At 39.9% G+C, this 17,680-nt stretch overlaps 1 protein-coding gene across 1 annotated transcript in view; it reads right to left on the reverse strand.

Moving 5' to 3' along the window:
* COLEC12 (collectin subfamily member 12) overlaps positions 1-17,680 on the reverse strand; it is a 102,340-nt gene that overhangs the window by 9,093 nt on the left and 75,567 nt on the right. The window contains exons 3-5 of the mRNA XM_064655683.1: positions 10,970-11,092; positions 4,217-4,315; positions 702-1,748 (exon numbers count right to left, since the gene is read on the reverse strand). Of these exons, the coding sequence (XP_064511753.1) occupies positions 702-1,748; positions 4,217-4,315; positions 10,970-11,092 (1,269 nt within the window). The remainder of the gene's footprint in view (positions 1-701; positions 1,749-4,216; positions 4,316-10,969; positions 11,093-17,680) is intronic.

The raw sequence follows: 17,680 nt of genomic DNA on the forward strand, positions 1-17,680 counted from the left end.
AAATTCCCAAACTGGAATCATTTAGTCTTGGTTGAAATGAGAACGGTTAGGGTTACTGACATGTAATCTTGGCTGTAATTCAGCCTTAGCTTATTTGGAGCACTGGATTTATATTTGTGATTAGAGTTTTAGGCCTGACTGGTTCACATCAGGTTGGAAATATGAGCGTTCTTTTCATTTGGGATAATACTTGGCTGGGAGAAACCTCCTAAACCTGATGCCATTTATTTCTGGAGAAAATAAAATATCCCAAGATTAAAACCTAAATAAAGTAGGATGTTTTCTGGCAGACTAACAACTGGCTTAAAGTGAAATAGTAACTTGTTTTTCAGCAAGGGTGGACCTTTCTGGGAATAGTCCAACACATATTTTTTAGCCATTTCCTTCTTAGCAGGGATTGGTTTCTTGAGGTTCCACACCTTTACTCGCTTATTTTAGAAACTAAATCAAAAGCAGATCCAGTCAGTTAGTCAGACAGAATAAAATTTTGCTAAGTCAGAACTTTCTTTCATAACATCTCCATTTTAGCTATGTAAAGAAGGCATAGAAAAATTAGTAAGGAAAATTCAAGCTACATGTACATTTCCAAAGTTTTGGATTAGATAATGGAAAACCCCAGGACTCTGTATCAGCATGCAAACTTCCACAGAACTAAAGAAGTAATGCAAGTCAGCATAGACATCATTTGGGAAGCTGCATACCTTGTAGGATAGTGAAGTTCTTGATGAGCTGGCCATGTTTGGAATCCACCAGCTTCATTTCTTCCATGATTACTGACAAATTGGCAACTTCAACATCTAACCTTGACCTCATCAAATCCTGTTGCACCTTGAGAGATGCAGAGTCTATACGAATATTGGCTAATGTGCTGTTCATAAAAATCAGCTCATCTGAGTGTTTACTTAAGGTGTCTGTACAAGTTGTCCTGACCTCATTGAGATTGCTGGTCAGAGTCCGTAGATGATGAGCAGTGTAGCTGATGTTGCTAATGATATTGACTATATCAGTTTCAAAGACTTGGAACCTTTCTTCTAGATGGCTGAATTTGGCAGCAGTTCTGTTTTCATATCCTTTATGCTGTTCCTGGAGATCCTTTAGATTTTGTTCGTTGGCTTGGGCAATTGTGGTGATGTTCTCTATTTGCCCACTGAAGGAGCTGAGCTGATTGTTCATGTCTTCAAGGGTATCATTGTTAGCTTTTGCCAATGCTGAATTGTTGGCGGCCAAAGTCTGTAAATTTTGTACTTTCTCCTTAAGCCAGTCAGTGTCCTTCCGGGCTTGAAGGACAACCTGCTGCAGATTTTGAAAGTCATTCTTGATTTTTAGAATAGCCAAGCTTGTATCTTCCATTGACTTCTGCAGGACACTGATAAGATTTCTTTGCTGTATTTGAGTCAGGTTTAAGTTGTTCAGGTTCATGATGACCACATTATGAGAATGCACTTGGTTTTGCAGGTTTGTTTGGATATTACTTGTGTCTTGTTGAAGATTGTTGATATAGCCAGTATATGACTGAAGAGTCTTATTAACACTGATGATCATGAAAGAGTTACTGTCTAAGGCACTTTTCATTTGGCTCTGTCTATCATCTAATGCATTTCCAGACTCTTGGAGCTTCTCCAGTGTATCTTTGTTTCTGGTAGTTTTTTCTGCAATGTCATGAAGCTGCTGACGAAGAGCCAGAATGTCAGATCTGAAGCTGGACAGTTCAGTGTTAGTATTCAAGGCTTTTTGTCCAGCTTGGTCATCTGTTGTACAGGAAAAAAATTTGAAAGTCTTTAGGATAAGTTTTTTTTTAAATACAGTATAAAACAGCACAGTGTATTTTAAGTACAGTCAGATTGACAAACTGCTCAGTAGAACTTCTATCTTTTCCAGCAAAGAGAAACCACTAAACAAAATTCTGCCACTAGACAGAGAAAAAAAGCAAAGAGGAATCATGTCTTGCTGAGGACCACCAAACAGTGATTCTGTATTCATGTATGGGAAAACTATTGTTAGCAACTGATGAGTATATGGACTCAAATAATGCTGTATTCTGTCTGAAAACTGAACGGTAAACAGAATTCAAAACATTAAACGGGTATCAGTAAGTGTATGTTTTGAAGTTACAACTGGATTTTGCTGAAAGCTCGGGAGTTTATTTTTGCTGTTCATGTTTTCTTCCTCTTGGAGGGTGGAAAATCTTCACTGTGATTTAGTACATATAGTTCCATTTTTTTAAATTCTTGGGTTTAGTTTTAAAAAAGGTCTATTACTTATTTTAAAACAATCTGGTTTAGAGACAAAAGCTTTGCCAGCAGGCTACTATGGATATGTCAGCATGCGATGTATTTCTGGTTTTCTCTCTAATACATTACTATTGCTTTTAATGACATTTATTTTGCCATTATTGTTTCCTCATGGTCTGAGTTTGATGTTTGAGAAACATCTCTGCTCTTGCTTACACTGCCCTTCAGAATATTTCTGGAAGCCTGTCTGAGTATGATAAAGCCCTGTCTGAGTATGATAAAACCCTGTGATAAATCTGCACAGCCTTTCAGCCAGGACATAGAAAACAAGGAAATAAGCAGTCAACACTTGGTTTCAGGGAATATTCCCTTTCTTGACCTGAATCACTTCACTATCCTACTCACAGTCCATATATTTTTGTCCTCATCTAAGTGTAGCTATATTTATGAATTATGCAGTATGGAGTCCATCATTTCAGATGACTCCAAGAGAGAGCAGTATGGTTTTCATAAAGTACAGTGAATACAGCTGTGTATGGAGCTTTTGTCTGATGTGTTTGAATGAGTTGTGATGGCAAACATCAAATGGTGGCTTGTGAGACCTCAGCCTGAAGTGTTTATGGAGTCTTTAGTGGATGGACATCTTCCTGAGCACAGTTCCTCTCTCTTCTGCTTATCTCACTCCAGGATCTTCTCAGCTCTTGCCTCTATGTTTATCTCTTGGCTATAGCTCAAATTATATTGTGTTCCTCACACAGCTCTTGACAACTGCCATCCTGAAGCTAATCTCTGAAGGCCTGTCTTCCATTCACCACACACTGTTATACTTCTGGCCCTACAGCAGTACTCTTACCTTTATGTTCCCTACAAAAGTTGCTACAGAACTCTCCTAACTTCCTCCATGGCAAGTCCACTTAAATGGGAAATGATGGTCCTGAGCATCTCACTGGCCATCCACCCAGCAGCGTGTAAAAATGTGGCACGAATGAATCAAAGGTGCTCCAAGCTGTGCAAATTTAATCAGTGTAATATAATAACACAAATATAACCCAAAAGGTTGCACGTGCATTCAGTTGTAACATTTACTTCTGTATAAGTGTGAGTAAAAGAACATATCACCCCATGTCTTTGAAGTAAATGCAGTGTGTAAATACTTTAGAAGCCAGCTCTTTTTTGAAGGGAAAAAGTTGTAAAAAATTATAATCAAGCTGCAAGCAAGCAATTTTTCATAGAAATGCACATCTCAATATATGGTTTATGAAGCTAAACAAAATTTATTTCAAGAAGCACATGCATGTATGTGTATATTTATATCTATGTAATAATTTATATAATAAAATATGTCTGTGTATAGGAAGAAAGGTAAGAATGTACACTTAGAGAGTAGAATCTTTATCCATGATTTTGTTTTACATCTTCCTGCAAATTGAGAACTTTGATAGTGATTGGAAGATCTGAACTCTTAACAACCTTGTGCCCTGTATTCCCTGAGATGATCAAGAAAGATTTTATGGAAGTAATCAACTTGCCTCAGACATAAGAATTTTGAACAGCTGATTATTTGTACACCTCTTAAAATGGCCTTTAGTTTTGAATCTTAGTTGCTAAAACAGCATCAAGATGACTGGGTGACAGATTTGCACTTCATGTAGAATCTCTTGTTCTGTGAAACAGCTTCCGCTGTGTTTTACATACCTCAGAGAAGATTCTCTCCTAAGCACAACTTTTAGGTGTCTGTTTAAGTATAAATGCTTCCAAAGTGATTTCAGTGGGAACTGTAAATTTTGAAGTATGCTTAAAATGCTATCCTAAGCAGACCTGATCTGAACTATTTTTAAGTGCTTTCACAAGTACTTGAGAAATTGGAATAGAAGTGCTGTATCTTGTCACAGGCAGAGATTTTTCAGACAAATTTCCTGCCACTATCTGCCAGGAGAACACCCCAGAGTCATAATACAAAGGAGCTTTGCTTGTATGTAGATTACCTAATTTCTTCAGATCACTCTCCACCTCTGTGAGCTTTTCTGTATATCTTCTGTGGGATGTTTCCAGGCCACCTGTCACATTGTCCATTTTTTCTACAACTAGGAGAAAGAGAACAGTATGTTATGGAAAGAAGAGAAATGAAATAGTAGAAAAAGTCTAGTAAACAATAAAGCAAACAAAAAACTCCACCACTGCCAAAAAAACCCAAACAAACAACAAAACACCAAAAAAAGAAAACACCTTAGAATTTCCTTGCTTGCCATTACACTTTGCTGTTGCTCTGTGAAATTCGGAAGGATGAGCTCCTTTTGCTGGTGAGACCCAGAATTCTTCCAGCTTTTCAGTCTGCCAATAGTCTCTAAACATTTTTTTTGCCCATGAGCAATCTCTCTCCTGAATGAGGAAATCCTTCTTTGTGGGTTTTCCTCACAAATGAAGTCCTTTTCTTTTAACAATATTTCCATGCTTCAAGCACAGTGCTGTGTGGCAAAGGCAGACTGATTGCTAAAGGCTCAGATGTGTGAAAGACCTCCTTTTATTTTGCTATGAACCATTTATCCTTAAAAATAACCTTTTTTTTTTCTTGTGCTTTTTAATCACTAGAAGTTGCCATCTGGATAGCAAAGTTAGGACTAAAATAGCAGTTTTGGGGACTTTAAACATCTCGATAATGGTACAGATCACTTAAAATGATCTCGAAACCATTCTGCCTCATTAAGATTGAAAGAATGGTCATTCAGCAAGTGCAGATTTATGGCTGATGTGCTCTTTATTTTGTAATGTCCGAGTAATTTTCTTGTCACTGAGACATTCGATTATTTGATGGAATTGATATGGGCATGGAAAAAGCAGAACAACAAATAAAGAGCCTGGGGTGGCTTCCAGTGGCAAAAATGTGAAATCCTTGCAAGGTTAGAGGTAGCCTACAGTGTTCACACCAAACCTTGTCTAATAGCCTTTTGCATTCAAGCCACAACCAGAGGCAGAATTTGCTCCTCATCATGAGATTATTTAGCCCTTTTGCTACATTGGGAGCAGAATCGGTTTGATACAACCTGGGAGAGGCCACATCAGTTATTGTGCCAGCTCCCTGTTTCAAACAGAATAAATAAGGTGTTTTCCATGTCTTTAGGTTCTGTAAACCTGTATGGGGTAGCAGGTACCACTAACTCTTAATGTCTGTGAGATGATTTGCAGCTAGGAAATAGTCTCATAGAAGCTACTGCTATGTAAAGATTTGGGTTTTTACTAGGAGTGAAATTTAAGGATCTTTTGCTGCTCATGAGCAACCACATGAATTCCAGACCTTTTCAGTGTAGTCCACCAAGTTCTCCTTCTTTATTGACTTTTGCCTTTGTTTTTCTGATTCTGGATACCACAATTACACAGCAGGCTTTTACTGCTTCCCCAAAACCAACAGGAGAAAAACTAGACCAAGACTATCTCTGATGCAACAGCACTGAGGTGAATGGAGTTACAACAGAGAAAAAGTCTCAGGGTTTTCAGAGAGACCAGATACCCTTTAGTGAATTACCTCTCTGCTTCTTTTTAGACTGCTAACAAGCCAGTAAAACAGAGACTGTACCGTGTGTGCAAAGTCAGTCAGTGTGGCTTTCTGTATTTGAGATGTTGACAGATGGCTTGCTAAACACCAGATCCAGGCTACAATAATGGCTTTGCTTTTTCAGAGGGACAGTTGCTCAATACCTTCTGCTTTAGAAAGCATTATGGCACCAATTTTTCACTGTTTTTTCTGCCCATTAAAGTTGTCAAAATGCTGTATGCCATTTTCTTTAAATGAATCCAGAGTTGATTCTCTCTTTGTCCTGCCCAGCTGTTTCCATGCTGGAGCCCAGATCAGCAAAGGTCTTTTGGTTACTTCTGACACTCCAGTGATGCATGTGTACACCTATGCATTGCATGCAGTGAGCATGAGGACACACCTGGCTTTTCCTTTTGGCTCTAGGCAGCTCCTTGTTCAGTCTGTCATGTTTTGCTTTGTTTACAGATAGTCACCGTGAAGGATATGGCTCACTCTGGGTACTTAGAAGGGACCTCATGAAATCATCTGGACTTAAAAAGCAGGCCTAATTCAAGTGTTTCTGTTGAACCTGTGCCTTGACTAGCAATGTCACATCACCTATGGATCTTGTTAATTCAGGTTTAGTGTAATATTCTACTGTTTTCTCCAGTTATGCAACACACTTGGAGTTGGCAAGTGAATATATATTCTCAGTAACTAAAGGAAAATGTAGTTTCTTCCTTTTTCTGTTCAAATTATTGCCAATTTGTACTTCAGATCTGAAGTTTGTAAAACTAAGATTTTATACTGTCCTATAACAAGTATGTCTTTATGGTTGAATGAAATCTGTCACTGGAAACTTGGGTTAAGACATTACCCTGAAGAGTACAAAGCAAATGAAAATAGTAGAAATCCTATCAATAATTAGTTGTGTGGCAGTTAGATGAGACTGAAGAGAATGAAATATGCAATGGAAGTATTTTCATTGCCCAAAGGAAAAAAAATATGAAAACCCACACTAAATGAAGCAGCTCAAGCTATGAACAGTCTTTGTGGGGAACACCCCAAAAATTTGATGAAGACAGGGCTTTAATCAGAAGTCTTACTGGTATTATTGATTGGCCATGATATGTGGGGAAGGCCATGCCTGGACTGTGTATCTGAAAGATCATTAATGAGCACTGTTAAAAGGTCTTTCAGTCCCCAGCAGATTCTCTTCTACAGAAAGTAGTAGCTTTTAATTCTAACGTGTAAGTGAATGCCAGACAGCAGTGATAGGGAAGGCAGACCCAACTTAGCTGGAAGATGCTCATTTAGAGGGGCTGGAAAGAGAAGGCTGCTTTTAAATACCCAAGGTATTGATTTTTGTCTATTTGACACTAAACTGGCAATGACTTACCCAGATTAACTGATGTGAAGTGCAGAATTAGCTATATTAGGCAAACCATTTCCCTTATTTTAAATCTGTTTTCCCTCAGAGGGCAATCCAGAGCCAAATTCAAACCACCCAGCTCCAGCAGCAGAAACAGAAGAGGTCTCTGGAAATGTGAACTGCAGGGTTAGGTCAAGGACAAGGCTAGACAAACCAACGCATGTATTTGCTTTAAGCAGGGGTGGGATCTTACCCTACATGTTAAATAAAACTTGATCCTCTGTCCAAAGTCATTCCCTGAGCAAGTTGTAGCTTACTTACTTTCTTGCTATTGCCCTGCAAGTAGAAAGGATGAACTCTAAGGAGAATGAGTAGAAAGCCAGAGCCAATGTTGGTTTTGTTGCTGTTCATGTCAAAAGAGGACATAGGCACTGATGTCCTATTATTGGAAATGTCTTTCTTTCCCTGGTAGTAGCTCCCATGACCATCACTGAATGGAGCCTTCAACTGTAGGTGAGCATCTGGAGTGAAAGTCAACCTCTTGGGAGTGCCCCAGGCTTGAACAAGCACTTCCCATCTTCTCCAGAAAAAGGCAAAATAGGCAGACCGACTACCTCTGACATCCCTTACAAAGGCCACTCCGGTGCTCCCAATGTCTGCTGCTCTCAAAAATGCAAAGTTATCTATGCCTTAAACTTGCTTTTGGTTAGCTTCACTCTAATTCTCAGCTGGCAAGATCTAGCTGCATTGTTCATCTCACTTTCTGACAAGGTCACAGTGGGAAATGTGGTGAACATCCTCTAAAGGAAACCAAATTTTCAAGTAGTTGCTGACCAGAACAGTGAGGACTATCTGCATCAAGCCCACTATAACAAAACATGCCATTTCACCAGGATATGTTGGCCTTACAAAATGGCAGGCAAACTGTGTCTAGGTGACAGATAAGAAAACTAGATGAAAGTCATGATGGGCATTAGTCAAGAAACTTAAAAAGCAAGGACTGACTACAGAATGAGAACAACCAGAAATTCAAGCTGAAAGCATACTAGCTTCCCTCACTGGAGCAAGTCAAAGGAATATTATTCACCTTCAATAGGCTAATCTGACACTGGCTAGTGCCAGAAAAATTATAACTTCATATTTTGCATTTAATTTAAGATAGTATGTGTAAAAAAAGCACAGACTGCTTTATTAGTGTTTTAAACAATAATTTAATATGTCTTCTCAAAGCAAAAGAATAGTAAACCCAGCTTGTTATTCCTTCACGACCTTGATGTTTAATTCATGTTTTGGTTTCAGGTTTCTCCAACATACCATGTAATTTTTACCACCAATTTGGACGTTTGTTCTGTGTTGACTTTGCCTCCCATTGAGTTACTTTTTTGCCTGCCATATTTAATCCACTGATTAGTAGTTTTAAATCACAAAGGATACCTAAATACAATGTAGGAAATGAAAGTTTTAAAAGTAGTTTTGGGCTTTATAAACATAAGTGTGGGAGGCAAATTTAATGGAAACTTAGCTAAGAGACTGAAAGAATCCCTGATGCCAGCAGAATTCCTTCTTTCAGTGTAATATTACAATAAAAAAAGACAAGCCAAATTCTGATACAGAGAGGAGAGTTCAAGAGCTCTACAAAATTTTATTTTGAGTTTTGTTCTTCCTTTAAGGCCTAATTTCTTCTCAACAATCAATTGAGAAGAAATATTGCAGTAATCCATTTGAATATGGAGTGTCAGCTGGGGTTTCATCTAACTTATGTTTTCTCTGCAAATTAGCACGTAGGCACCATGAAGACAAAGCTCTTAAATTACACATACAAGGGCAAAATGAATGCTTGACATGTTACCATTTGTTGCTTTGTGTTACAGAAGGGATATCTTGGATGAAACAGTACTTCTCTTTCTCTGCATCTTTCCCTTGGCATTCAAACAGAGTAGTCACCAAGCTGGTAAGCAGTGGAGCAGTGGCCACCAAGATGTCTTAAGGTCTGTGAGCAAGATATGCACTACCCACCTTCCTATATTTTTTTCCACATTTTTTGGGGGGAGAGGAAATTCATTTGTCCTTGCTCTGGACAGCTGTGACTTGGTACGGCTGTGACAGAAAGACTCATCCCTGGTGGGCACTGATGACTGCTCAGTCAAAGAAGAAGGTTTAGAAATGAGTGTAGCAAAGAAGGGGCCTCAAGAAGAGAGCAAAGCCTGGGGAAAAGATAGTGCTATAGGCTCCAATGGAGAAAGAATCTTGAAAACTGGATTGAAATGAGGAAGAGAAACTTTTGTACAGTTTCCTTATTGCTGTTGCTTCCTACATACACACAAACGTGTCAAAGCAAGATATCGAGGAATGGTCCCTTCAACTTGATATGCTGTTTCTGCTGAGTAATGTCTGAGTTTTCTGGTAAGCCTCAGAACTGACAGCCTTATATAAAACTCTCGAGTGAAATTCTGCTAAATTCCAGTTGCTTAGTGGCTGGGTTACAGTCCAGAAGGATCCCATCCACATGTGCTGTAAGCAGATCTCTGCAGATTTATATCTGCAAAAGGCCTTCCCTAACCCATAGGACCAAATTATCTTTAGGGATCAAGAGCAAGTTTTTGAATCCCGGAAAGTATTTTTCTCCCAAAATCTGACTTCCAGAGACCAGTTACACATACTTCAGGAGAGTGTCTAATCAACTATAGATGTACTGCATTTTTTTACCTTTGATGTTAATTTGCCATATTCTGTCTGTTTTATCATGAAACCTACATCTCTCTATCTGTCCTTCACATTCTCTCTTCTCCCTGGATAAATCTTCCATCTAAACCAAATAGTTTTAATTTTCTTTCCACTCAAAACTGTACCAAATCCTCTTAAATAATTATTTATCCCTTTCTATTTCTACGATTTGCTTTTCTTTCCCTGGCAAAGGACCAGAGGTGATGTCAGCTCTGCCATGAGCGCAGTTGTTGGCGGCACAGGACGCACTGCATGCTAATCACATGAATATTTACCCAGCTCCTTGGAGGGGTTTTGAAGCTACTCTCAGGGCCATACTTAGTTAGTTTAAAGCCAGTTTAGTTTTCTCTGCAACATGCTGTGATGTTCTAATACTCACAATTATGTTGTTCACTTTCTTTTTCTTACCAGAAACTCACACGTTATTTATTTAACTTATTATAGCCGTGATTGCCCAACAAGCAGATATTTACACCAAAACATTCCTAAGAATACCCAAGTGGCAACAGTTAACGAGTGATGAGGATGTATGGGAATTTGAAGCCATGTTTTCCAATGTGCTTAGCCAATGACTTGCACAAATGAAATTTTCTCCATTACTGGTTGCCCAACTACCAGAAACTTTGAAATTACTGTTAAAAGCATCTAAATGTTTTTGTTCATCACCATTATTGTAGGTAAGTCAATACATTGGCACCTCCTGAGACAATTTTTCTTCTTCCAGATATTTTAAAATAATATTGATACTACACTGTGCTGCTGGCTATTCACATTATCCTGAAGATATTCACATCAAGAAGGACATTTATTCTAGAAAGGTGTGATATATGTAAAACAACTCAGTGAAATCAAAGTATGTCACGTTACACAGATTCGAGTCTTCCAGTCAGTACTCCTTTGTGGTGGAGAGATGGTCATTTTGTTCTAACCTTTCTTTCAAATGTCTAATCTAGTTTCAAAACTTCATAATTGTTTGAAAGTGAAAATCTAAGGTTGCAGTTTGTTGTTATGTGTGTATCATTGCCCAAGTACTGATATTTAAGTTGAAATGTGTTAAATTGCCTGGCTAGTTCATATGACATTGTTCTTGGATGCTTGTCTGAAAGTGAAATGTAAGGCTTAATGCATACATACCTTTGTATCCCAGAATGGCTACTGTGATTGTTAACAGGGCACATAAAATGTATAATAAGATGATGGAAAACTTTAGTGCCCAGTTATTTTTACACTTGGTACATTGACTCCCCTCTTGAATACCTGCAAAAGAAAATTTAAAACAATTTAAAACAATGGCAGAGAACATGTTGCTGGTTTTATCTCCCCATATGTTTTCTTTTGTTTCCTAAAGAATAAATTATTTATGTAAGCAGATGATATATGGGTGCCTTTTTGCCTATGCTGCCTGGATGGCCTTCACAGTGGTTAAATCACCAGTTCAGTGAAATAGTGATGTTTACTAAACATCTTTAATATGGGGAAGAGATGTAGGTTCTTCTTCACTGAAAAACCATTGACTTTCCTGAGAGACAGGGTTATCTTCTGTGCTAACAAGATTATGGTGAACTTTGGAAGTCAGATGTTGATTAGCATTTCCTCTGTCAGGGATCACACTGCAGTAGCTCTTTCTTAGCATTCAGTCTCCCTAAAGGGGCAATAGGAGACAGTAAATGCTCTGGTAGGAGGAAAACATAGAAATAAAATAGAATTCTGAAAACCTGGGTAGGAGTACTGGTACATCCACAGAAAAAATGCTGGTGAATTTCCCCTTGTAGATAAGCTTAAGAAAAAGAGCCTCAAGTTGATGAAAGAAAACAGGCCTTTACTGTTTTATATTTGAGCTATTTTGAAGAATAGCTTGATATCTTTGAGTCTATTAGGGAAGCAATTTTCCTCTTTTGTCCATGTGCTCCTCAGGAACAGCTTGAGAGCATTGGAACCATCAAATATTAATCAGAAACACAAATGTGTAAAAACCTGAAAACTGGAGCACTGTGCTGGAACAAATGGGTGGGATTTATCCCTCTTTCCAAGGTGCATTAAGCAGGCCAAGACTAATGTAACTTTCTGTGTCTGTCAGAAAATGCATTTCTTTGACGTTTCACTCTATTTGTGTACTATTAAGGGAGTCCCACAGGAAAGCTTTAAGCTCTAACAAATTCTATGTACTAGATTATTTAACTAATCAAAACTTGCTCTGTAGCTTTTTATGAGTAACTTATATTTCCCTTGAGGACTAACCCACAGATGATTTTACTTTTTGAAACCCATGACCTTCTGCAGAGTGGTTTTTTATTTTTCATTTTTTAAGAGAAAAGCACGGGCCACTTCCCCTGGGTTCACAGAAAATGGGTGACCAATATACCAAATTAAGTCAACTATATTTCTCTCTCTCAAAAAAAAAGCATTTTCCAGTGACTTCTCTAAGCCCAAGGTACTTGAAGGAGGAGGGATTACTATATTGTAGCAACTCAGGAAGAGGATTTATACAAAGTTTATTTGACAAGGCATTTTCCTCTATACTCCCTGCACATATATGAGCTGTGGCTAAGGCAGAAATGTATCTCTCATAGGTCAGTCCACTTTTCCTAATTACATTATCGTATGTTTTTTACTAAACTTTTCAGCTGTGACATCATATTCTGTTGCCAGGTGACGAAAGCAATGTCATAGATTTGGGTTCTTTGGGGTTTAGGCATAAGATCAATTGGGAACATCTGGTTCTTTTTCAGGAACAAGAATGTTAGGGGAAAATGAGACAAAGACTTGTAAGCATAAACCCAAGAACAGAAACTCCAGAGCGGAAAGGCTTCTCTCCTGCCGGTGAGGTGAGAAGGGTGGGAGCTGGCACAGAGACAGGCAGTTGTATAGCCCATTTATTGGTGACTTGGATTTGGGAGGCTGGTAATTCCTGCATCACAAAAGAAAAGGTGAAGGGTCCATAATTCAGTAGCCAAGTCTTATGGATCCTGATGCGCGGGCTGGCTTTCTTTGTTTGGCTGGCAGTCTCACAAAGTTTGCTACTGAGGAAGATCTAATTGCTGAAAAAGCCAGAAAGTGCAGTTTTCTAAAGGTCTGCAATAGGTATTCAGAGACTGAAATTATTTCACAGTGGGAACTTGCGGTGTTTGGAGCACCATTTTGCTGCTCTTAGCTGGTACTAATGGGACTCATTGAACCCCTGTGCACTTCCTTCTCTGAAGGGTTTAAAATTCAGATTACCCTTTGGTAAATCTTTGAAAATCCCACACTTCAAAAACCACAAGAAGCTTGGGGCAAAAATCACATCACATTCATCTTCTAAATACACAGATAACAAAAAGCTTGATCCTCCTTATTTTACTGTAATTGAAGCAGACCTAGATCCTTATCGGGGAAGACTGATAGACTGCAGAGGTACAAAACACAGAGAAAGGCAGAAATAAAAACAAAGCCTTTGACAGCAATTGCACATAGAAAAGTTTCACTTGATAACTGTCTCACATTAAGATTACTCATTTTATGACATGACCTGCTTTCTGTCACCATACTCTGGCTTCCTGGGTAGGGTAATGAGCTGAAACTTCACTGATGTCACTGGATATATTGCAGTTCACATCAAGCATCATGTACATTCCAGTGCTTCATAAGGATCTAGTTTCACTTGTCTCAGCCTTCTCTATCCCTAGTTCAATAAAACAGCACTTTGGCTTTTCGGAACTTTTACTTTCAGCGTATTTCAAACTGACATCAGAACAGCACCCCAACAAAAGCCAGACCTTTCCATCCTTTAACAGTCCAGCACTGTTGGTATCAATAACAAACCCAGTATACTAAAGTGATCATACGGGTTAGAGTGATTCCATTAACTGAGCTGAGCTGGAACTGTGTATAGCATTGCTTGCTGGGACATAGTGCCTGTCAGCCTAAGAGTGCATCTGACTGCCATTGAACCCCCACTACCCTCATCTAGCATGCCCCGGGTCTAGGGCTGGAGTGAAAAACCAGGGAGCTCTAACAATCCCCTTTGTTTTCCTTTACCTAGAGACTGACACAGTAAAGTCTTTCAGAGGTATTAAATTTGTTCTTTATTGCAAATACGTATTCTTAACTCTGGTGCTAGTAACAGCTGATGTTCTAGTTTACTAAACATACAAAAATTACTATAAAAATACCAAAGATAGTGGTACCTTGAAGAAAAGATTTGGAAGGCTCATTATGATGTCTTTCTGTGCAGTTAAATAATTCAGGCTATAAGCAAAGACAAAAGCCTCTCTGTGTAGGTATGAATTACACTATAATCAGGGCTCCACAACCTCCCCAGCACAGCGCCTGACTTCAACTTGCCCTGTTGCCCTTCCCCACTACCTAAGGATCGTGCTCTAATAAGGTTTTCTGATATAGAAGATGCGTTTAGTTCATGCTGTGGAAACACATTTTAATTGAAAGGTTGCTCTGAAAAGCTCTGATAGCCAAAACATTAAGCAACAACAAATGGGAGACAATTAAAAATGCTTACTATGATTACACAAAACCCAGCATGTTGGCACAAAATCTTGCAGTTTTACCACAAAAGCTGAAAATCAAGGCTTGAAGGAGCCCATGCTTGGGCTTTAATTTGACAAAACTTCCCCAGTTTTATCCACTCAACTGCTTGCTGCCATGGCTTAACAAAATGCAGTGTTCTTCCAGGAGATGTATCACATCTCATCTAGAAAGCTGTAGAGTAAATGGACAGGGAAAGACCCTACATATCCCATTGACAGAAGATATGTAAAACCTGCAAAAGGGTGTTCTTGGCTGGTCAGCTCTTCTCTGTTTGGTAGTGATGCTCCTAGTGCAGCACACTCCTCTCTGTGTCCTGTACGCATGCTTTCAAAGGTTGGTCTGCTCCCAGACATTTGTCATTGACTTCCAAACCCAGGGAGCCAGGGTCACTTCTGCATAACATGCATTTCTCATTGCCAATTTCACCAACGTTTAATAAATATCAGATGCGACACAATGTGCCTCATTTGACTGGACACATGCTTTTTTCCATTCTTTTCCCCAACTTATTTTAATAAGAGCTCTGGTTTTTTTGCCTCACTGTTGGGAAGACATCTGGCCAAACAGACAGCAACCTAGTACAAAGAGATCCTGCTGGCTCACATGCTTTGGGGACCCCCTTCTCTGCAAACCAAGATGGTCACAAAAAAATATGCAAGTGAGACATCCCCCTGTTACCAGGCTTTGTAGTATTTGTTTTTATAGCATTGCATTCCAGGGACTGAAGACTTTGTTCTCACACAGGGGGTATACATCTGCAGATTCCTTTTGGGCTTCAAGAAGAGGTTTTGATGAAGGAGGAGCTGGGCTTTTTGGTTTTTGTTTGTTTGTTTGTGGTTTTTTGTTGTTGTTGTTGTTACATGGTTTTTAATGGGAGACTAAATATCTTTGCTCTTTGACCACCTTACAAAATGCCTGACTCCTCAACTATGTTATGCTTTGAACACTGGAATATGACATACAGACACACTTTTTTTCCTGAATAATTCTCTTAGGAGTATTTGCCTCTGTGTTCTTTTCTTGGCTCTTGCTGCAGGATCATAGGTGGCCTCATAATATTTCTGCTAGCAAATCAGTTTTGACATAGATGCAAGGTTCCCTTCATAACCCTGACAAAAAATGTACTGATAAGATGAAGAAATGTAGTGCAGGAAACAAAAATACATTAGTTCAGAGGGGTTTTCCCTGCGGTGATTCACTGAAAAGAGATAACATCCCTTGAATTTCAGAAGGAAGACTGCAAGCCTAGTTGGCAGCCTTCAAATGATAAATTTCTTAAAGCTAAGGTTTTCAAAGCTGATGAGAGGTAGATCTAATACCTATATTTAAAGAGACGTTAGCAAACTAGGATAATAAAAAGTGTTTTTATAAATACATTAATAGCAAAAGGAGGAACAAGGAAAACCTTCATTCTTTATTGGATGTGGGGGGAATATAGTCACCAAAGATGAGGAAAAGGCCGAGATACTCAACATCTTCTTTGCCTCAGTTTTCAACAGTAAGACAGGTTATCTTCAGGACAACTGGCCTCCTGAGCTGGTAGACAGGGATGGGGAGCTCACCCTGTAATCCAGGAGGAAGCAGTTAGTGACCTCCTGACCCACTTAGATGCTCACAAGTCTATAGGACCAGATGGGATCCATCTAAGGGAATGAGGGAGCCGGAAGAAGAGCTTTCCAAGCTGCTCTCCATCATTTATAATCAGTCTTGGCTCACTGGGGAGGTCCCAGATGACTGGAAGTTGGCCAGTGTGATGCCCATCCATAAGAAGGGCCGTGAGGAGGATCTGAGGAACTACAGGCCTGTCAGCCTGACCTTGGTGCCCAGCAAGGTTATGGAGCAGATCATCCTGATTGTGTTCACATGGCACATGCAGGACGGACAGGGGATCAGACACAGCAAACACAGGTTTAGGAGAGACAGGTCCTGCCTGACCAACCTGATCTCCTTTTATGACCAGGTGACCCACCTAGTGGATGAGGGGAAGACTGTGGGTGTTTTCTACCTGGACTTCAGCAAAGCCTTTGACACCATCTCCCATAGCATACTCCTGGAAAAGCTGGCAGCCCACAGCTTGGACAGGGGCACTCTGTGCTGGGTTAAGAACTGGCTGGAGGGCCAGGCCCAGAGAGTGGTGGGGAACGGTGCTGCATCCAGCTGGTGGCCGGTCACTAGTGGTGTTCCCCAGGGATCAGTGTTGGGCCCAGTCCTGTTTAATATCTTTATTGATGATCTGGATGAGGAGATTGAGTGTCCCATTAGCAAATTTACAGATGACACCAAGATTGGGGGGAGCTGTCAATCAGCTGGAAGGCAGGAGGGCTCTGCAGAGGGACCTGGACAGGCTGGAGAGTTGGGCTGAATCCAATGGCATGGGGTTCAGCAAGACCAAGTGCTGGGTCCTGCACTTTGACCACAACAACCCTATGGAGCACAGGCTGGGGACAGAGTGGCTGGAGAGAGACCAGGGAGAAAGGGACCTGAGTGTTCTGAACATGAGCCAGCAGTGTGCCCAGGTGGCCAAGAAGACCAGTGGCATCCTGACCTGTATCAGGAACAGTGTGGCCAACAGGACCAGGGAAGTGATTCTTCCCCTGTACTTGGCTCTGGTGAGGCTGCACCTCGAGTACTATGTCCAGTTCTGGGCCCCTCAGGTTAGGAATATTTTTGAGGTGCTAGAATGTGTCCAGAGAAGGGTAATGAGGCTGGTGAAGGGTCTGGAGCACAAGTCCTATGAGGAGAGGCTGAGGGAGCTGGGGTTGTTTAGCCTGGAGAGGAGGAGACTCAGCAGAGACCTGATAACTCTCTACAAAGTGGTGTTAGGGCATAGGTTGGACTCAATGATCTCAGAGGAATTTTCCAACCCTGTTGATTCTGTGATAATTCTGTGATAACTACATGCATCTATTTCCAACTGTCCTGCCATGGGAAAGTGTCTTTAAGTTCCTTTCCAACCCAAACCATTCTATGATTCAACATATAAGTAGAAGTTAAATACTGAGAGGTACTTAATCATGCAGAGTTACAACAATGACAAAATCTCAGCAGATTATATTAGCACACTCAAATTAAAAGCAGATGCAACTTTGACAACAATAAACCTTGTATACTTTTGAGATTGCTGGATTCAGACAGCCACAAATTTCGAAGTGAGATTTTTATCTTCTCTTCTGTGTGGTGTTACAGGTTATTAACCTACCCTTCATGAAAACAACCCCTGTGATCCTCCACGAATAGTTTTGTTCAGTCAGCAAAACTGATTATTCGATGGCTCCATATGACTAACAACATACTTCAGAAAGCAATCATTCTTTATAATGT

Source organism: Pseudopipra pipra, chromosome 1 (genome assembly GCF_036250125.1).
Source record: "Pseudopipra pipra isolate bDixPip1 chromosome 1, bDixPip1.hap1, whole genome shotgun sequence".
Classification (NCBI taxonomy): domain Eukaryota; kingdom Metazoa; phylum Chordata; class Aves; order Passeriformes; family Pipridae; genus Pseudopipra; species Pseudopipra pipra.